General features: G+C 39.4%; 1 protein-coding gene across 1 annotated transcript; it reads left to right on the top strand.

Moving 5' to 3' along the window:
* Positions 1-1151: 1151 nt before the first annotated feature.
* dsc2l (desmocollin 2 like) lies at positions 1152-8779 on the top strand. The gene is made up of 16 exons (XM_084912522.1): positions 1152-1632; positions 1769-1859; positions 1954-2162; positions 2255-2359; positions 2708-2863; positions 3115-3259; positions 3346-3500; positions 3602-3736; positions 3871-4056; positions 4202-4449; positions 4550-4692; positions 5168-5386; positions 5957-6178; positions 6381-6496; positions 6621-6950; positions 7324-8779. Exons 1-16 carry the CDS (start codon positions 1594-1596, stop codon positions 7519-7521), a joined length of 2697 nt encoding a protein of 898 aa, XP_084768648.1. The 5' UTR covers positions 1152-1593; the 3' UTR covers positions 7522-8779.
* The last annotated feature ends 13348 nt before the right edge of the window (positions 8780-22127 follow it).

Below are 22127 nucleotides of genomic sequence, written 5' to 3'. Positions count from 1 at the left end.
AAAACCTGCTTAATCCATACTAGTGTGTGCTTTCAAAGCAGTGGTAGGAAACCTTGCATGTGTGGGACTTGAACATGTGTTGTCCACACCCAGTGAAGTGGCAGCTCACATACCTTTATACTCACTTTGTAAGATTTTCACTTCCTTTAAAACACTGCATCTCACAACATCCTGTCTTAGCTCCCCAGCATTTACGTGGAGTCTTGGCAAAACACACCATTTCGTAACAGATGAGTTCAAACTAACAGAAAACTGCATTTTGGGAGTAAAATGCCTGAGGTCATATGGCAATGACACCAAGACATCTTAGGAATTTCATTTGAAGCTAAAAAAAGAAAATGTCTTCCAGAGAAAGGTTACATTTATGCTTTCTCGTCACTGCACAACTCTGCAAAAGCAAAAGTACAATCTAAAAACATCAGTTATGAGTAATCTTATCTGGATACTGTGGGGGATATTTCATCAGTAATGATTAAACCAGCTGAATAACTGGAAATATGATAAGTTAAGGCTTGTTTAGACTTTTAATTCTGGGAACACACAGAAGCCTGAGTACGATAGCAGTTAGCTTTTACTTTTTTATCTCGGGAATAACATCGCATGGGGTTTTACTGTGTCTGTTTTGCATTTGCTGGTAAAGCGTTAAAGCCTTAAAGTCTTCATTATGTCCACGCCCATGACTCCCACCGTCTTCCTGACATTTTTCTCACCTTTCCTGTTGCAGACCCATATATCCTGCTTTCAAAAAGCTCATTTAATAACAATCTAACTATTAAAGTATATCCAGATGGACATACTTTAAACAACGTAGGTCCATCGTTTTTGTCTCTTCACTTTTATCAGCAGTTTCTAAAGACTGTGAGCGTTTTGCTGTGGGAACCACAGCCTCTCCCACACCAGGGTTCATTCGGCTCAAATTCCTGTGGTGTTCAGAGAGGAGCTCAAGTGTGCTCCTCCTACAGAGTAGAGCTAGAGGAGAGAGGAGGACGTAGGGGTCAATTTTCTGTGTAGACCTGGGACAAGTCTTGACAAAAGAAAAAAAAAAGCAGACAGACCAGTATTTCTTCAAATAAGTGTACCTGCAGCATGCGCTAGTATTATACGACTATTGTTTTTGCGTTATATGCATGGATGTATACAAATAGTGTTTAAAGCTTTAATTACATGTATTTTAGCTCTTATGCTCCTGCTAAAACTCTTTAATTGGAAATAAAAGAGCGGTTTAATGTCTTCCAGTAAAAGAGTAATGTTTCCCCCTGCTGGCGGGAAAAACGCGAATATCAGCAGCTTTGAGGGAGTTGGCTTTCTCAGCAGACACCAGCGAGCACAGCCCAAAGGTACTTCGCTTGTTTGAAATTTCACTTGGGTGTGTCAGCAAAGGTGTGTCTGCTGACTCACCCAACAGCGACAGATAGAGCCGTCTGAGAAACGCCTGCCTTTTCGCATTAACAGAGAAGTGAAGCAACAGACAAGAGACGAAACTCTCGAGTAGACTAGACGCATTTGTTTTCTATTACTCTCTGAAACACTAACCGGACTCTCCCCACTTGGACCCAGGACAAAGTCAGCCTTTTACTTTTTTTTCTTCCAAAGATGGGGAGAGTTTTAATTTCCACCATCTGCCTAATGCTGGTAAGTGCTTCTAGTTTGGTTTTATAGCACTCCTACATCACCAATACGCTTTGCTGTCTGTTACTTCTGTCAATGCTGTTTGCTATAGCAACATTTAAACGCGACAAGCCAGTTTGAAACTCACTTTCACCTTCAGATCCTGTCCTGTGTGGAGTCGTGCTCTCTCCCGAGGTCTCTCTACGTAATTGTACCTGAAACAATTCCACCTGAATACCAAGTAGCAAAAGGTGCTGCTCTGCTTACTTTTTTTTTTTTTTTGAAAAAGTGTTGTAGGCCGACTGTTTTGTGTTTTATGGCTCTTTTTTAACTTTCCCTTTTCAGTTGAAGCAGTCAGCTGTGATGCCAAATCAACGCTGTTAACTGTGAAGGACCCGAGTTTTACAATAAACAGTAATGGAGCAGTGGTAGCTTTAACGTCTGTCTCAGTGGCAGAAAGAGGACGGACATTTTTTGTGTGCGCTCAGGACAATAGTGGACCGGAAAGTAAGATGGAAGTTCACCTTGTCCGCAGTACAATGCCGACAAAACATGTAAGGCAACTGCATATTGTGAGCCGTTTATACAGCTCAGAAAGCACGGTGCATTTTTTTCTAACATATCCTGACTTGTTGGAATGTCACAGCAACCAGGCCAAGGATTCCTGAGTCGGTCTAAAAGACGCTGGGCACCTCCGAACCTCACCGTAGTGGAGAATTACGTAGGACTCTATCCAAAACTAGTCGAAAGGGTAAATTAAATGTATAATTCATATCATTTATAAGCACTGTGCTATATACATGTTTATTGTCAGTACACATTGTTCTCTTTTCTCACTTCCCCCCTCAAATTATCTGATTATTTCAGGAGTCACACCTGTTAATTAAATTCAGCTGACAAAGTGATTATTTCCTTTGATGTTCTTTTTTAAGTTACATTACCATCATGTCAGATTGGAAACTGTCTACAGTTTTGATCTATTTAATAACGCTGCAAGCTGAAAGAGCTCACAGTAGGCTGCTTTATGAAAATTGAATAACAGAATTTTAGTTGTTTTTGTTTTCTTTAATATGTGTGTTTTATTTGGTTTTTCCTGTAGCTGGTGTCAGATACCTCAGCCAGATATAATTTGTTCTACACTGTCGAAGGAGAAGGATTCGATAAGTATCCAACTGGAGTGTTCAGACTGGACAGAGACACAGGGGATCTGTTCTTGCTCAAATCAGTGGACCGTGAGGCGTTCCCAATATATAGTGTGAGTGTGAACATGAAAATGATTTAAGGTTTTTAGTCAGTTGCATTACTGTTCAGCAGTCATTCAAAAAGAACGATTAATCATTAAATAAAATAATTACGGATTGTCAACTTGTTAGTTTTGAGTTTTGATTCTCTATTACGCATTTTTTTTATATTGTTCACTCAAACCTGGAAGTGACACAATTTATATATGTCTTATAATGTTTTTGCCTTTAACTTTGCTTACACGTTTGTCTTTTTCGTTTATAGTTTGTGGTGCGTGCTTGGGACAAGGTCACAAATCAGGAGACAGATGAGAATCTACCATTGAAAGTGGTTGTAGATGATGTAAATGACAATCCACCGGAGTTTGTAGGTCCACTACAGTTTACGGTTCCTGAGCACTGTAGTGTAGGTGAGAAAAGCAAAATACAGTAACAGATAAATCTGTGGTGTTTGGCCTCAGTGCAGTTGCCCTAAATGATTGTGGTTTACAAACAGGGACTGTGGTGGGAAAGGTGAATACAACCGACAAAGACCAAATTGGCACCGACCATGTGAAGATTAGGTATACACTCCTAACTGGAACAGCCATGTTTGTCATTCATCCGGAAACAGGTGTCATTTCAACAACAACCAACACCCTAGACAGAGAGGTGAGCACTGCTTCTGCATCAGTGAAACCTGTGAACTTTATTTAAATGAAAATAGCATTGACATGTTCTCCTTATTATATTTTGCAACATTTCTTTTTAAGTTAAAAGACAACCATTTGGTGGTTGTACAAATCCAGGATATGGATGGTGCAGCAAATGGTCTGGTTGCCACATCAACAGCAACAATTGTTCTGAGTGACATCAATGACAACCCGCCAACCTTCATGAAAACATCTGTAAGTGTTTGAAAAAACTGTCAGTATGTAATCTGGCTGAATAACTAATACTTACATTTGTCATACTTATTTTCCATGAACATTGGTTGTTTAGTAATCTCCCCTCCCCCCAAAAAACGTGTTTTTTCTTTTAGTATGATGTCGCTGTGCAAGAGAATGAAAGTGAAAAACTTCTACTTCGGATTCCAGTTCAAGATAAAGATTTGATAAACACACCAAACTGGATATCAAAGTTTGTCATTACTCAAGGAAATGAAAATGGAAATTTCAGGATTGTTACTGACCCCCAAACAAATGAAGGGCTTCTGTACGTCTCAAAGGTGAGACTGACTTCTTATTAAATTCGTTATTATCATTTAGTAATGTTGGTAGTAGCATTTTACATGGATCACATCTAACGGAAAGTCCGCCTTTATAAAACTGATTTATAGTCATAAACTTTTAAATGTCTTTCTTTTTTTTCAGCCATTAGATTATGAGAAGGCGAACAGTGTACAGCTTAAGATCACAGCACAAAATCAAGCACCGCTGAGTGGCAGCAGCGCCAGTTGGAACTCCATCCCTGTGAATGTCAGTGTCACTGATGTCGATGAAGGCCCAGAATTCTCTGCTCCTTCGATCCGCTTCAATGTCAAAGAGAACACACCAAATGGCACAGTGATAGGAACTTATACAGCTACAGACCCTGAGACCAAGAGCAGCCAAGGCATCAAGTAAGGACTTCAATTTGCCCCAATAACGCTTAATGTTCTTGTGACTTGGACTACAAAAGTGAACATGCGAGTAATGCACAAGTACTTTTTTGTCTCTTAGGTATTTCAAGATCACAGACCCGGGCTCCTGGATCAATGTCAACAGAGACACGGGAGAGCTGAGGGTAGCAAACACAATTGACAGCGAGTCACCGCTTGTTCACGATGGGTTTTACAACATCACAGTGAGGGCTGTTGATGCTAGTAAGTTTTTTGTAGGCACTTCAGTCATCTTCAACAATACACAAGTGGTCCTTTCTGTACTCAATTCTATATTACCTGATGGATATTTGCCAGATCATTTGAGGTAGTGCCTTGTGTGACTAAATAAACCTTATTGCTGTTCCTTCATTTCTTCTTGTGGTGTGTCAAACAATCCGAAAGTTGTTAAAAGTACAAGCTCCACCTTGAGCTGTTTGTCTGAACGGCTTTATTTTTCATGAGAACACCTGTTGACAAGATAAAACCTGTTGGAAAAAAAATCAAGTGGCTAGTCATTTACAATGACTCATGTTCCTTTGAGTGTTTTGTGGAAATTGGGCACATATCCCAGTGCTTGGCAGAACTTAAAACTTGCACTTAGGTGACACATTGTAATGAAAATGGTGTGTTCCATTGTTCCTGTGTGCCAACATGTCCACACAACTACGTGAGAACCAGTAATGCTGTTGTGTTTCAGGCTCCAAGTCAGCAACAGGAACAGTTGTCATTTGGGTGGAGGATGAAAACGACAACATTCCTACGATTCCTAGTGAGCTCACGTTGTGTCAGAAGGATGGAGTGCTCGGCTCTGTGGTGGTGGTGGCCGAAGACAAAGATCAGAGTCCCTTTTCTTCCCCATTGACCTTCAGTTTACCAAATAACAATGATGGCACATGGTCTGTGAAAAGTCTTAATGGTAAGTGGCTGTCTTTGTACACAATGAAGCGCAAAGTGTATCTTTTTAATCAAATGTGAACAAAAAGATTTTTTTTACAAATGTTTGTAGTACCCTATGTACAGCATGATCCAAAAAGTGACATGGTATCATTCCAGTGGTGAGAAAAGAAACAAATATGTGGGGGTGTTGTGGAGCTGTTTTGTTTCACAACTCTGTGAATACTCAGTTTTCAGAAGTAAATATGTAATGAAGAACAAATGTAGTTGAGAAAAAGACTTGGAACTGCGTGAACTTGTCAACACATCTTTTGTTTTGTTTGTGCACTTTTTAAAACGAGTAGATTAGTATATGTTGGGGGCTAAAAATGTGGACATGGGTTTTACTGCATGGACAGTAAAATCATAAATCACATACATTCACACAGTAATACTCTGCTTTATGAAGTATAAATATTTTATTACAAATCTTAGTATTAAGTATATGTTAAAGTCACATGATGTAGCCTGAAACAAGTCTTTCAGTCTTTTTTTGTTGCTTTTCTTGGTTAAGCTTGAGTCTCTTTATAATTATCACGTGTTTCCTTCTTAGCCACTGCAGCTACATTGGAGCAGCTCAAACCGCTTTATTTGGGGATGCACACCGTTGGCCTGACTGTTACAGATCTTCAGGGTAGTGGCAAAACACAGACAATGAATCTGAGAGTCTGCAAGTGCAAGAATGGCGTCTGCCCTGACAAGGACAGGTCTGTGTCGCTCGGACCGCTGGGAATACTGACTATGCTGTTGCCTGTGGCCCTCCTCCTACTGCTCTGTGAGTCTTCCACTGTAATTAATAAGTAGTAAGGGTTAGCTGGAGGTTCTTTCATAGTTTGTTTAGTTTCCAATATGCAAAAAGCAATTTTGCATACAATAGTGTAGTGTATAATGCTGCTATGCTCATTCTTGTGACGCTTACCGCACATAAAAGTACTCTGTGAGCTGTCATTTTGAACACGCTTACTTTGTTGTTGCAGTCCTGCTCCTTGCATTTTTCTGTCTAACAAAGAGAGAGAAGTTGCAACTTGACGACTCAGCAGACACAGGAGGAATCCTACTCAAATCCAACACGGAGGCCCCAGGGGACGAAGTGGTAAGGACAGTAATGCGGAAGCATTGCTTTGGCTTACCGTTACTCACAAGGAAACCATATTTGCTTCTTTTCTTTTCCCCTTCTGCTTCATTTATTTAATTGCCACGTTTGCTTTGATTGACAGGATGCAAGTCTCATCAATGGTCCCCCTTTTGAGATTGACCAAGCAGTAAAGGGTTCTTTCAAGGGTGTAATGATAAATCCTTCATGGATCGGGAACAAGAGTGGAAGCACTATTGGAACCCTTGGTGTTCACGAGAATGGGATGCATGGAAGGACTGATATTTCTGCAGCTAATATGCAGAATTACTATACCGGCCAGTATGACATGACCATAGACCGTCAATCCTATGGTCAGCTTGTTGGTAGTGGTGTAGACTTTGACTACAGACAACACAACATGGACCCAGCTCTTCTGTATAATTGGGAAACAAATGGCCGCTATCTACATCAGGTATTGTTATTTTATGATTACAAACATATTATTTATTTGTTTTAGTGGCAGAAGTTTGCATAAAAAGTCAAAAAGAGAGCAGCAGAAGTTTCTTTTTCTGCGGTTTAATAATGTGTTACCTGTTACAGATAAGTTAACTCCCATTTGTAATATTATCTTCTTCTCTAAGCTGTGATAGCATCCTTTGTAAACCTCAATATTTCTCAGCCTTTGGTGAAAGATATTATTTCTCTAACCTGTTGGTGATCTGTTTGCTCGATGTGTAATATCCGTCCATCAGTCATATCCCGAGCAGCTTTGAAAGTGTTGTATGCTTGCTCCTATCGTCCAGGCTTAGTCCAAGGAGTAATAACAAACTGCCTATGTCTTCCAGAAATTGATCCAAATGGGAACCGAGGAGGATGGGCGATACGCAGATGATATCATCCACTCCTACGGGTTCGAGGGACGTGGCTCTGTAGCTGGCTCTGTCGGATGCTGCAGTGATAATAATGACAATGATAACCTTGACTTTCTGAACACACTTGGACCAAAGTTCAAAACTCTTGCAGAGGTCTGCAGAAAGACATGAAAAGTGACACTCCAGATAATATTGTTTACTTTAAGCTGTAAAAGATGCAGATTGGGTTTGAATGCTTGGCTTGTTACTGGGGTAAGAATGTAAAAAAAGAACAGGCAGGTGGTGCTGGTGTGTATATGCTATTGCTCTTAGTTGCTTTATGTCTTTGTTGTTGTTATTTTAGTTTTTTTTATGTAAAAGTCATTTGCACTGAAAATGATGTAGATGCTGTTGGTTGTGCATACTTTATGTTGTATGTCAATAGCCGCGTTTCCACCACAGGGACTGCAGTCTTTTGGAGGTTTGTACCTCAGGAACCAAGGTCTAAATGAAGTTCTTGGAAAAATGATTTCATATCTTTATATTTTTGGAGGGTAGCACTTTGTGACACTTCAGGAGCCTTTGGTCCAGGGATTGCAGTGTTTCTGGTTGGAAAGCAACTTCTCATAAAAATCACACTGCCTTCAAGGTTTACCACATAAATTGTTGGTAATCATTAACTTAAACTTACATCAGAGAGCAGTGAAGGGAGATGGAGAACAACAAAAACTGGTGTTGCTTTTTCATATTTAATTGCACGACGTCTGCTTAAGCTTTGTGGGTCTGAAGACATTGGTGGGAGTACAGACAAAAAAGCTCTTGGGACTAGAAGTTCTTGTTATTTTGGGTTGAAATGCGGCTACTGAGTATTAACATGTTTGTCTTTCTATCAGTTAGTAGGAACTTTAGTATTTAAAAAAAAAAAAAAAACTTTGTTTATTAATCGTTGTCTGGTGTAAAAAAAGAATGCATTTCTATTTCAGTCATGTTGCTGTTTTTTTTTATCCTTGTTGAATTTCAGGCTTTGTCGATATATTTGAAGTAAAACAAATAATGAAACAAAATAATCTTTTCTAATATTTCACAATATTTAATGTAAAACTACACATTTATAATGGTCTATTTTAAACAGTGTTGATTTACTTCTGCACAATTTCCCAATGCCACAGAAATTGTGTGTAACCATGATTTACTTCAACTCCCTGACTGTCAGACGGGTGCAGTTTGAGCTCGCTGTCAGTCAGGTTATTGCAACATTCCCAACAGTAGTCCTGTTTAAATCTGCACAAGGGTGTGAACCGGAGGGGTAAGGTGTTACTGACACTGCCCGAAACTAAATATAACTGGCCGCACAGGAAAAACCCAGTCAAAAAACTGTATACCTTATATGTATATTATGTGGTTTTAGTTGTAATTTGACATTAACATTAAAGAGTGTTGTTTAATTTTTGCTACAGTAGCAGTTGTTTTTTTTTTCTTTTTCTACATTTAAAGGAACTATAAGTGCAAGATAAAGATTATAAAATACCATAGTCAGCACACATGCAATAAGCATTTATGTAGCTGTACAACTATAAGCACTACTGATTGTGCTTATAGTCTTCACTGTTTATTTAAATTTTAGTTTGTTTTTTAAAAAACCTTCCTTATTCTTTTTTCTGGTTGTACAGAAAGGTCGCAGCCTGGTTGCTTATTGTGCTCGGGCTTTGTGTGCACCCTGGTGAATGTTTTACAGGGTGGGGCACAGATAGCTTGCGTAATACAATGAGTTCAATGTTCCAACTCCTCAACTCCTTGGCTAATAATTACTTTCAGTCTTTGGCAGATCCAGTTGGTGCACTGGTGTTATTATGGCAACATTGTTCTACCCTATTGTTAAAAAGTTCCAACTGTAATCATGGTAATAAACTCTATTTTGTAAACAGTAAATGACTTCTTTAGACATAAAGTTTCCGGTTACAGGAAATTTATGCAATGGCCCAATTAGTGTAATTTAACAATTATCAATAATTAGTTTTAAATTGTCAGATAGTATAGATAACAGACTTTGCTTTGTTATTCAAAAACCTCTGTAAATAAATAATATTCAATGAAAAATGTATTGAAACCTCCACTGAAATTCCCCAGAGTTCTCGTAACACTTTGGATTAATTTATAGATAATGTAAGCAAGCATTGAAGTTATAAACAAGTCACCAGTCTCTGATGCAATTTATCAATATGATGACGTACAAAGGACACCTGAGGCTCGAAATATGCAATCGCAGGCTCTGGAAAGCGCCATATGTCACATTGTGATGATGAGTATAAAATATGATGGCAGAGAGAAGAACAAATGGTGAAATTAATTCCTGGAAAAAATGTCACCCTGATCAAACAGTGAAATCTTGTTAGAAACGCAACAATATCTGTACAGATTAAAATAATACTGTCACAATTATGGGAAGATGTGAACAACATGTGAACATGAAGGGTTTTTGCTCAAAATCCCAAAGGGACTAATTAGGTGATCTTGAACATAAGTCACCTAACTGAAAATAATGACCCCCCTCCACAAAAAAAAAAGCTTAACCCAAATATCTGAAGAATGCAATCCAAGCAGAGATAGCAGCTCTTCTACCCATATTTTAAAAAGGAAATGTTCTCTACTAAGGTAAAACCCTTTTGTTGATGACTGATCTTGTAAAAATCTGCAATAAAAAGTGTCTTTGTTTGAGATTCCTAAGTATTTTTAAAGCCATAACCCTGATTGTTTTCTTTTCAAGCAGTTTAGATGTTTAAAACTTGCTAATATAGCAACTCTTTTGCTGTCATGAACTCATGACTCTGGAATTGCTCACAGTGATGACTTAGCCCCGAGGTCAAGGGTGTGAAAGATAGCTGATAAGCAAAATCATTTGACAGTTTAATTATAGGTGCTGACCACTAAATGACTGTGATATGTCTCAAGTATGTTTAAACTGAGAAGCAGGGTGGGAGAGATTGACATGGCAGTTTCATCAAAATTAAAAAGACCTTATCCTGCCTTACTAGTTCACTACAAAGATTTTATTTTCACACATTTTTATATATAAAAACAAAACAAAAAACCCCCATAACAAACATAAGAAGGGCCTGCTGTACAAAACAGCATGCACAGCTGCCCTAATGCAGCAATACGTGCTGCTGGAAATGCATGACAAAAATACCCAACCAGCAATTAAAATAACAACAAAGAGAATTTTAGATAATTTTCTTTAATTGCTATGAAATGCCTTCCTACGCAAAGCAATGACACAAAATTCAATAGACTATTTTGTGTGTCCACCCTTATCAGGCCCGTTTGAACCATCACTTCCAGTTACTTCTGTAAGGATGCAATTAATTCTAAAGCAGTAGCGTGAAATTAATTTATTGCTTGTAATTAGTTTTTGTCATACTGTGAAAACAATCTTTCTAGATAGGATGTTTTCTCCTTCCAACAGACTGTCTGAGGACACTTGGCTAAATCCGAGTTCAATATGGAGTAGTGCCTTCCTGGGGCACTGTACATACATTTTGTATGTATTGTCGCAGTACATTCAAAAAGGTGTAGGGCTGCAAGAGTAAATGCTCAAAGTGCTAATAGTTCCTCTGTCACGTTGTGCATAAATACAAATGCTCAGTAGATATGCATAATTTACTTGTATGATTAACTTATGCCTTTTTGAAAGGTTCAAGAAACAAAGTATTTCCAGTATCCTGGTCAGTTTTTGCAAAATCCTTTTGACTTGTGTACAGCTCATGTTTGAGATCATCCAAGTCATATATCTCTGCAAATAAGAAAACAAAGCAGAAATTCTTATAAAAAGTTGTCACTGTTAGGATGGAGTGTCTGAACACCTCTCAAATTGCAGTTGGGCTTGAAGAAATGCTTCTGCAAGTCACCAGTCAAAGAGTCAAGGATTGGATTGAAGATGCAATTTCTTAAACCATCTTTGTCCTATTGGTCACTCTTACCAACAGCTGAGCCTTTTAGTCTGGAGCTGGTCATCTGATGCCTTTCCCCCCCCCACTATTCCAATACTGATACTGTGTTTGTGAGCTGCCTAAGACCTCTCTCCATAACTCATCAAAAACTGAGTCATCTTTTTAATTCTGAGATGTGTCCTGAAGTACTTCAACAAGCTGAACAGCTTTTGATAGAGCTAGATCCAGAGATGGTGACTGAAGTATGTCAGATAGCCCCCTGCTGGTTGCGGCAGATGACTATCCTTCCCAGAGCCTGGCTCCTTATAGGGTGTGGTCTAATTGTTGGGGTTTCTTTATGTTATTATAGGGTCTTTACGTTACAATATTAAGAATCTTGAAGCATCTCTGTTGTTGTGATCTGGTGCTATATAAATAAAATTGCATTGAATGGAATTGAGTAGAATCTTGGAGGTGCCCAAAGGTTTGTGGAATGTAGCTAGAAGCATAATGAAAGGTAAGTCAATTTGGGCACGTAGTCCCCAAGCCTCCACAGACCTTTCCCCACTTCTCCCATTAGCAGCATCTTCGAGAACATGGAGCACTGTAAGTAGCCTGTCCATCATATTGTGCAAAATGCCTCCATATCACCAAGCTTGGGTGAAACTCTCTGGGCGAGCATCTATACATTTCTTGCTGAACATATAGCTATTTGTTGTGAATGCATGAGCCTGACATGAAGATGCATAGCTACTCAAGTAAAGAAAAGAAACAGACTTCCTGAGGTACTGATTTGGTTGTATCATTTAGAACCAGACTGAAATAATGTGCATCCCAGTGCACATAGAATAACCATGTATGATTTAGCTGCACAAATCCAAGATGTTATTTCTATGAGAGACACTAGATGTCACACTTTCCCTTTATGTGAGTAAAGCACCAGCTGAGGAGGCAGCTTTGGGGACTACTTATAGAAGATGGCTGATTTTTGTAAAGACTCCTCGCTGTCTGTCACATGTGTTACTGAACACCTGAAATCACCTCAATTAGTCTTTGAGGTCTCGATAGGGAAGCGATTTGAGGAGTTGTGGCAGAAGCCTCATCATACTCTGATGTGGCATGCGCCAGACTGTAGTTATACACTCTTTAATGATATTTGGTGTCACTTAACCTAACAAGATTCTCTGCCAATGGAGTGAGTGAAACCGACTAAAGTAATTATAGTCTATTTAAAGCTCGTAGTTTCACTGATTCAGACATTTTATCACTGTTAGTGGTGTATGGATGGTGGGCATGGCATAAAATGTGTATGGCTATTTTTTAATGAATGTACTTTTCTGATAACTATATCGGTTTTCCTAGAGAGAAGATAATTAGAGAAGATATTTTTACTAAATATTTTTATGTGTGGGTTTGACTGTCATCTTAACTCTTATTTTAAAATACAATTTAGCAGAATGTGCTGATTTAAACTTGTACTTTCATAGACCCTAAAGCACTTGTTACATTGTTTGCTTGAGGTATTGTTTTTCTTCCTGGAGTTCTGTATCACTGAAACTCAAGTGCACTGTGCGACTTACATATTAATTAGATAATTCTGCCCGGCAGCAGAAAGCCTCGGTGAGATATCTTGGTCTTAATTAGTCAAAAAGGTTCAAATAAAAAAGCAGTCTAAGGAATATATGTAAAAATGCTATATTAATTAATTGAAATGAACCTGTAATTACTGACAGTAGAGTACCTACACAGAATTCATTCTCTTGTTTTATTGCAAGACAAAATCAGTTATTTTATTTTACTTTTTATTTGCTGTGCTGATATTAATGTGTGATTAATACAATATTACAGTTACTTCAGAAAGTACTGAGATTCATTCACTTTCTCCACAGTTAATTAAGGTATGAAACACCATCCATCTATACATCTATATTTTAACTGCTCATGAAATTTAAGGTCACATGGGGGTGTTGGAGCTTATCCCAACTGTCACAGAGTGAGAGGCGGGGTACAACATGGACAAGTCGCCAGTCATGTTCACCTTCACACCTGCATCTCTTTGGACTGTGGGAGGAAGCCAGAATAACTGGAAAGAACCCACGCAGGCACAGGGAGCACATGCAAATTCCACACAGGCCTCAGCTGGCTGCTAGATTCAAACCCAGAATCTTCTTGGTGGAAGGCAACAGTGCCATATGGATTCTTTTTTCATGAATCCACACTAAATAGCTCAAAATAACAAAACTACAAAATTTCTCTTAAATGCATCTTGTTGGCTTTAAATATCCCTGAGATGTATCCATGCTTGGAGTAAACCTGTGGTAAATTGAATTATCTGGAAAAAGAACAGAGAAATATATTTTTGTAGGCTATTCATAAAAGATTCCAGGACAAAAATTTAATTATAAGTCCAAGGAATTCTTTTTACACCCCTGTAATAGAAATGGGCAAGGATTAGATCATGACAAAGATATAAAACTTATATAGTTTTGGGTGTTCTCAGCAGCACACTGGCTTTGAACCACCAAGGCTCTTCCCTGTTCAGATGAGAGGCCAGCCAATTTGAGTAACTGAAAACCGAAGAAAGAATAAATGCAGCCAAAAACAGAGAAGTCTTTGATGAAAACCCCCCCTCCCTGACCTGAGATTCTTTCTGTGCACAATCGTGAACCAAAGTGTGCAGTGAAGGCAATTCTGGAATGTCTTCTGAACAAGTCACTGTCTGTCTTTGAGTACCACAGCCAAGTGCAGACTTGAAAGCTCCAGAATATCTGTGAAGAGACCTGAAGATAACACTTCGCAGATGCTTCACTTCATAACTTATGAACCTTCACAGGTTCTTCCAGGAGGATGGGAAAAAGTGCAAAAATGCAGGATTGCAAAACTGGTAGAGACTTACCCAAGAGGGCTCGAAGCTGTAATATCTGCCATAGAGACTGCTACAAATCATTAGATCAGGTGATTTGATCAATGGGAAACTTTCGTTTTTAATTTTTAATCAATTGGTTTTGATTTTGTCATTATGTTCTATTGAGTGTGGATGATCTCAGTAAATACTTATGAGTTTATGGTCTTACTGTATTTTACACACTACATTTAATGCCATACAAAATAAAACTTCAGGTAAAGAACATTGTAAAGTGCATACTGATTGGTTAAAGTCCAGTTTCAAAATACCAAGATGGCGATGATGAAGTTGCTCAGTTTAACTTTAATAATGAAGCTCATGCGTAAGTTTAATCACTCCCCTGCCTGCTTTCCTGGGTGTTCTGCACTTCCCCTTTCCCACGCTTTCAAATTCAGTGCTGACATCATTGCTCTAGTCAACCATCTTCCTGCCCTCCTGCTCTGAGTCAATCAGCTGTTCTGCGTACTTTAAATCTCACCGCTCTTCTGTAACTCTGCCTTTTAGACTCTCCTTTGTGCAACTCACTTCCTCCCCATCGCCAAGCCTCCATCTTCATCTTCACCACCACCAGTGTCTAGACTCTGGAGGAGTCCTGGCCTAATTCCTATTGCCGATTCTGTTCTGCTGTGATGGGTCATCGGAGTCGAATAGCCAGGCAGCTTAATTGAATTCTGAATCTCAGTAAATCATGTTCAATTCTTCCAAATGATCTCTCCTTATTGAACTGCCTGGGCGGTCTGTGGGAATTGACTCACTTTTTGGAGCCGCACATAAGTGGCCACCAAAGGGGATGCAGTTTCTGGTATTTTCATGCTGGCTTAATTTTCCAGTGTGGCAGGTTGTTGCTTTGTTGTAATCAGTGGACACAAGGACGCCATTGACTCGTATTGGGAATATGGTGAAGTAATTAGTTAAGCTTGGTGACAAATTGTTTCCCCCTCAAAACAGTTAGTGACACAACAATATAGTGAGTAATAAGATAGTGAGAATAAACTGTTTTAGGTGTCCATCACAACAACAAGCCTCAAACTGATACTGATACCTTAAGCTCCACACTCAGAATACCGTTTAGATTTGTGGTTGAGGATCCTGCTTGTGTTGGCCTTTGTTGAACACAATACAGAAGTACAATAAGTCGAATGCTAGAGTGCAGCAGCAGGCATGATGATCATAAAGTGTGGTTCCTGTTCATTACTGTTCATCCAGCTGAGGTATACACACAACTCACTTTGGGATAGGTGGTTAAGCTTTGAACGATGTTCTGAGGGAAACTCACAGCTTGTTTTGGTCTTGCTGGTATGATGCTGAAATTATTTCCACAACTTTTGTCTTTCAAAAGTCAGCACGTCATAATCTGTTTCATGATTGCCCCCGCACACACACAAAACACAGACAATAAATGTAATATCAGTAGGGCATTATTAGTGCAGGCAGACTCCAGAAAAAGAAGGAACATCTAACCGAGCCTCTGTGTGACGCTGCCCGTCAAAAGCGCCGCATATTAGTACAGTGGCCCCGATACATTTGCTTTGATGAAATGGAAAAAGAGGGGACCTGACAAAGTGTTGTGTAGTTATCACGAACAAAGTGAGCCCTGTGCAAAATCTTGGTGTCGTGTTTGACGAACTGCTAGAATTTAACAGCTGAACATGCAAGGATCAGCACTGAGCAAGTTGCCTGAGTAGAAAGAAAGAGATGTAGGTGGTTCAGACAGGCAGAGGAGGGGAGGATAAACAGGTAGATTAAGAGCATAAAGAAGACAGGCAAAGTGCCTGACATACGCACCCGAAGAGGGGAGACAATTTTCATGGGAGTGAGTTGATTTCGGGGACTGATGTTAGGCATTAAGTTGGTGCAAAGACTCGTCTAACTAGGCTCTCAGTGCGCAACCCCTGCAGTGAAGATCTATAAGGCTGATCAGACCACCTTCTGCGGGAGCTGCTACTTCTTGCCTCACCGCCTGTCTCTTAGCTGGATGCAGAAAGAGACTTCAGCTGACTACAAAACATAATCTCACCAAGGGGTTATGCCCTGATAACCACACAGTTTTAATGTGGAATTTAATTGGTGCATTGCGCGTTTTACTCGGGGAGTATTTTGACACTGTAGGTGTCAAAACAGGATGAGCAAAAAGCGTGCAGCCAAATCTCAGCCCCCTCAAATCTCTAAGCTCAATGGCCATAACAAAAAATTTACATATTGATGAGGATACTTGAGGAAGTTTTAAGCCATAAGTAACTACTCAAATTAAAAATAAATAAATAAATAAGATTACTGAGGTAAATATAAAATATTAACCATTTCAGGAATTTGCTTTTTGTGTAGTGTTTTCAAACAAATGCATCCCTTTCCACTTATTCTGAAAATACCATGCCAAACATGAGCATCAACTGGGACTGACCCTTTCTGAGGTTATTGACAAGGCTCAGTGGGACAAAATAAGTAAAAGCTGCAAACACAGCATGCATATAAGGACGCATAAGTTTGCAACTTCATTATCTTTGAATAAATATATCCACCATGGTAGCAAAAAATCCAATATGGCACAGCAGCAAATCTCCTACTAAGCCCTGTGACCACTTTGCTGTTTCTTTATACCAAAGTCTGGAGAAGTTAAAGCACACCAACACTCCTTACATGTTGATCCTTTTCATGTTCTGAAACTGAGCTCTAAAGACTTTCTTAATATATATATATAAATCCACCAACACTGATTCCAACAGTATACAATTTATTGATTTGCTGTCAGCCTTCATCCTCCTATCCAAAGGCTTTTAATGTAACAGCAGTGCCATCAGATAAGGAGCAGAGCTGAGATAGAGAAAAATGATGATGTTTACTGAGGAAAACACAGGGTTTGACCCCATATCTCATTAAAGTGACTCAAAAGTAGTAACATCACTAAAATCGGCGGTGCCCCATTGAGTTCACTCATCTTGCGTTCCCAGACGATTGACAACCAAGTGATAGATGTCCGTGAAGACCTGATTCAACTGAGTAGCTATATTGAATAATCAATTGAAAAAAAAAAGAAAAAAAGAATCAGAGTATTGCACTGTACTTCAACAGATGTATCTTCTTTTCTGGAAAGTTTAGCATCTTCCAGCAAGGTCAGTTTGGTGCATTTTAATCAATTTTAACAACTATGTTTATCAAATCCAGAAACCATTTATGTACACAAACATTTCCCTCCATACCGCTGCTTTATAGCTTTTAAAAAAAGAGGTCTGTTCATAATAAGAGTCAAAAACTGACTAAAAAATGGACAAATAAAATTATTTCTGCTACAGAATTTGATGATGAGATTGAAATTGCTGTCACATCTGTGGTGTGTAAACTGCAGAAAAGGCAGGCAATTAGTTTGGCTTGGCACAAAGATTAGAAATAGGGCAAAACTGCTATTCAGGCTCTGTTTAAAGCTGTGTCTATATTAAAATCCTTGCAGCTGCATAGAGTGGTAATGATAGAGTGGTATATAACGATTCACAATTCATCTGTGATTTATGTATGTAAAAGTGTATTTTTATGCTTTAAGTCAGTTTTCCCTCGATTTTCTTCACTTCTTTACAGAAATTGTGTGTACAGTGATGCCAAAATGTAGGTGACCTATAGCCCAGTTCTCTGAGTGATCCCCCACTATGAAGTCATGCACATATACACACACGTAGACAACCACATACAAGCACACAAACACACACACTATGCCTTTTGTATAGATGTTGCAGAGAGAACAAAATCTGTCTACGAGCAGCTCTCTAAATCTCAATGGTTGTGCACGGACGACAATTTGCCATTTTGCATGGGGTTGTGTGCCGGACTCTTTCTTGGCTGGATGCAGTAATTTCCTGGAGTCTCCACAGGATGTCTGGCAGTTGCTCAGAAACAGTCTGTGACATAACTCTGAAAATGGCAAATCGTTTTTTATATGGATAAACAGAATTGAAGAGATTTGTGTTGGTGTGGGGATTTTGCACTGCTACTGGTTGGTCATTTTAACCTCCATCTCACTGGCCGCAAGGTAATCTAATGCAGTGCTGTTGTCAGCCTTAGTAATTACCCTTTGTCACAATGTTTCACTTTCAACATCTGCTCACCACACACATCTCATTCTGCAAAGAGGCAACCTCGACCTATTGTATTTGCTTAACATGCAGGATCACCTGTTCCCCTGCTGTTCCTCTCTGTCTGTGCCTTTCCCTTTAAACAGGGACAAGGTTCCTTTTTTCCCTTTTCTCCTGCACACCAAGAAGAAGAGGTACTTCTTCTTCTTTCATTGATTGCCAGACCAACATCCCAGAAATCACTCCATCCACTGTGAGTGGCAGGTAGACGAATAATGGAGGAGGAGAAATCAATGCAAGTACATTTGGCAGTCATTCCTTTTCTCTAACCTTTCATCCTCTCCACCAAGAGGTCAAATCAAAGCATCGCTATCAGCAGTTCCAACAAGTAGGGAATGAATGTAGCATTTTGCTTTAATTCTACTCAGTGGTGTGAAATGTGTCTGCATGTGGCTCTTTTCCAAAACTAGAAAAACTATTTTAATAAAACATTTAATGCTTAAAAATAAGAAGCAAATAACAGATTGGTAAGAAAGTAAATAGTTTCTTTTAAATGTTGTAGATTGCTGGTTATCCAGTGAATAATTTCTGTACATTAATAGGGTTCTTTTAAGCACATTAAATTCCAGTTTTGCAAGGGACCTATTTAATATGTACATATTGATTAAGTGGTTCTGAGTGAGGAGCACTCACTGCATAGTGCAAATACACATCTCAAAGAGTGACCGGCGCCTTGGGAAGTTTCACCTTTTGAGGGTCACTGTCACTGAATGAATACATTACCAGGTGCCTGTGATTAATTACTTGCAGGGCCTACAGCGAATAGGTACCACAGATGTCAGCTTGTGTGATAACTTTTCATATTGGCGATCTCCCTCAGCCCATCCGCAATTTACATAAATCGCACACACCCGTGTTTAGCCTTTTCTTAGTAGAGCTATTGTTTTCAAACAAATGACTGCTCTCTTTATTATCAGACATTTGGATGTGGATTGTAACGCTCCAGCCACACACGGTTGGAGACTCAAATTAATGTGATTGTGTGGAATGAACTTGCAGTCTTGTCGCCTTTGAAATGGTTGCTTCAAAGGGAGGGACCGTCCCTGTGACCGCTCGCAGTCAGATGCCATCTTCTTTTGTGCGACAAGACTGCGTGAAAACGACAAAATGATGGAGTCAGTCTCCTATCAGGCTGCTATTAGTTTGTGACTGAATGAGGTCAAGTCAGCAATTACATGCCTACAGTGACTAATTGTGATAAACTGGGGTAAACTGCAAATTTGTCTAAATTCACATGAATTTAAATCAAATAGAAATTCACATTAACTGCATTTGTTCAGAGTCTAACCAGAACCTCATATATCTGAAACAGAGATTCAGAAATTGTGATGCAAATAGTGACATAGTTGCTGCAGAATGGCGATTTCACTGCTATATGTCACAGGTGCTTGGTGATCTTGTTTTTATACAGGAATCTAACCAAATGAAACCAGCTAACAACCCATTGTTGTCATGGTCCCTGTGGTCTCTCGTGTTGTCCTGTCTCTTTTTTTCTTTTTCCTCGTGCCCTTGCCCATCTCTCTCTGTCTATGTGTGTGTGTGTGTGTGTGTATGTGTTTTAATGGGTGTGTGTTATTTACCTTTGAGGTGGCTCCTTCCTATTTTTTAACCGCCTCCCGGTAAGTCACTCACCTGTAAGCATTTAGTAATCAACTCACCTGCAACTCATCAGTGGCTCTGGAAGCAGATTATTTAAGGGTGAAGCACAGACTCGGTCATCGCCACGTTGCTACATAAGCCAGGTAACATGCTTGGCCTCAGTCTGCTCTGTCTGTTCATCTTGCCCTGGGTTAATCACTCTTTCTGTCCACACCTCTTCACAAATCCAGAGACCTGTAAGCCAAGATAGCAGTGAAAACTTGTGAAAACATTCCAGTGTGGGTCCAGTGTGGGTCCGCCCTTCTGTCTGCTCTTAACAATCGAGTCAAGTCCCCCATTGAAAAGAGGCGCATCATAGATAAGTTGCTCTCATTGGTACAGACTGGCTCTGACGCTGAACGACTGCAGTCCATGTTAGACTGGGATTGCTTGGAATCAGGCTGCCTCCCACCAAGTGATCTGTGGAATTACCTTGCATCTGAAAGTGGTCATCCAGAGGTTGATGGGGGACTGCACACTCAACATCTGGGTGATCAGTTGGTTGCAACAACTACTTGCAATCGGTTGCAGATTATTAAAAAAATCCATCTGTCTGTCTGGGGTGGCTGTAGCTCAGGAGGTAGAGCAGGTAGTCTACTAATCAGAAGGTTGGTGGTTTGATCTCTGGCTGCTCCTGTCTGCATGCCAAATATCCTTGGATAAAAAATGCATCTGTGTATGAATATTACATAGAAAGCAAAAACCTTAGAAAAAAACTGCTTTGGTGAATGAGACAAGTTGTATAAAGTGTTTTGAGTGCGCAGTGTAGAAATGCTCTGTATAAGAACCACTGAATATTTGACTTTTAGCTCCGCATCTTAGGGAGAGTCAAATATTCAGTTTCTCTTATTTTGACCTGATATCAGTATTTTATGTACACACTCTGGAATCATTGCTAGAATGTGAAATTCAAGGTTGTTGCCAGAGCAAGATATGTAGCTTTGAAGAGCTCCACTGTGTGTAAACAGCAATACCAGGCTCTAGGTTGGTACCTACTTCAAATCTGTGCATACAATATATCAGCATATTAAATTCAAACACACATAATGCACATGCTCAGAGAAGAGGGAAACAAGAGTTGCTCGCAAATAAAAGGGAACCTTAATTGAGTTGAATAACTGTTTCAGAACTTTTTCAATATCAAATCAAGTGAAGAGGCCCTCGTGCAATCTTATACAGAGTTCTATGAAACAGTCAATGAAAGGCAGCATGGCAGGGCTAAATTTATCTATAGCTGTTATTTGTGTGCCTGTGGACTCGTGCATCTAATGGACAAAAAAAAGAAGTCTGGGCGAAAGCTGCAATGGCACACAGTGACTCAGTCCATAGCCAGCAAGTAACCACAACAATGGAAAATGGGGCAGATCAAGGTTGCCAGTAATTACACCTATCTGCGGGCTTAATTAGGTCACCCTTAAGTGAGCATTGTGTAATAGTGTGCGTTCATAATGGCCATGAGTGAATGTGTGTGTGTGAAAACTATCTCCCAACAGACCACGGGGTCATATCCATGAATCACAGGATCAGAGTGAATTTACAGTGGGGGTGCTGAAAAGTGCCTCTCTGTACGGCCAAGGGCAAATTTAGGAAAGCATACACAATGAGACTGCTTTCACGCACACAATTAGTTATGAGTCAACAGCTGTTTTTCATCGTTTTGTGGTGCATATGATAGAACACTGAGGACTAAGGGTTTTTTTTGTAACATGCAAGTTTATATTTTAAATTTCTGGTGATTGTCTCTTTGGGCGTCTCTGATTGCATTACCTCAATAGCTGAGCGTGATTACAGTAAAAAAGTTGACTTAAACCAAAGACTGTGTTCCTGTCTTCTGTTTTTTTCACGTGCAAAAATGGATTTTAAAATGCATAACACGTGTACTAGTAGAACTGGTATTGTTTAGAAAATGTATTCCGTACAATATAGTTTGTTTCCAACATCTTTTTATGTAAGTCAGGTCATGTTTGAAGGCTAAACATGACAGTCTTGTCTTTTAGGGCGGAGATAGAAGAATTTCGCGCCCAGCTTCTTTACTTTTTTTAGATGCTGTCATCACACAGGTATTGTTTGAGCTACTCATTTAATCATACTGAAATTATTCCAAGGTGACATTACTGAATGCATTCCACATGCTGTTTTTTTTTTTTTTTTTACCTCTGTAGCTTCCATTTTTCATAGTCATTTTAAACTGTCAACCTTTTTTCCTGT

Source organism: Perissodus microlepis, chromosome 18 (assembly GCF_051167445.1).
Source record: "Perissodus microlepis isolate ML-2025 ecotype Zambia chromosome 18, ASM5116744v1, whole genome shotgun sequence".
In the NCBI taxonomy this organism is placed as follows: Eukaryota; Metazoa; Chordata; class Actinopteri; order Cichliformes; family Cichlidae; genus Perissodus; species Perissodus microlepis.
The sequence above is the reverse complement of the archived record's forward strand: the minus strand, read 5'-3'. Positions and strand labels throughout refer to the sequence as shown.

Excerpts from the sequence above, each read along its gene's own strand:
- dsc2l (XM_084912522.1), top strand. The coding sequence starts at position 1,594 with ATGGGGAGAGTTTTAATTTCCACCATCTGCCTAATGCTG. Across the intron at positions 1,860-1,953 it reads TGAATACCAAGTAGCAAAAG|TTGAAGCAGTCAGCTGTGAT; the intron begins GTGCTGCTCTGC and ends TTCCCTTTTCAG. Across the intron at positions 4,693-5,167 it reads AGTGAGGGCTGTTGATGCTA|GCTCCAAGTCAGCAACAGGA; the intron begins GTAAGTTTTTTG and ends GTTGTGTTTCAG.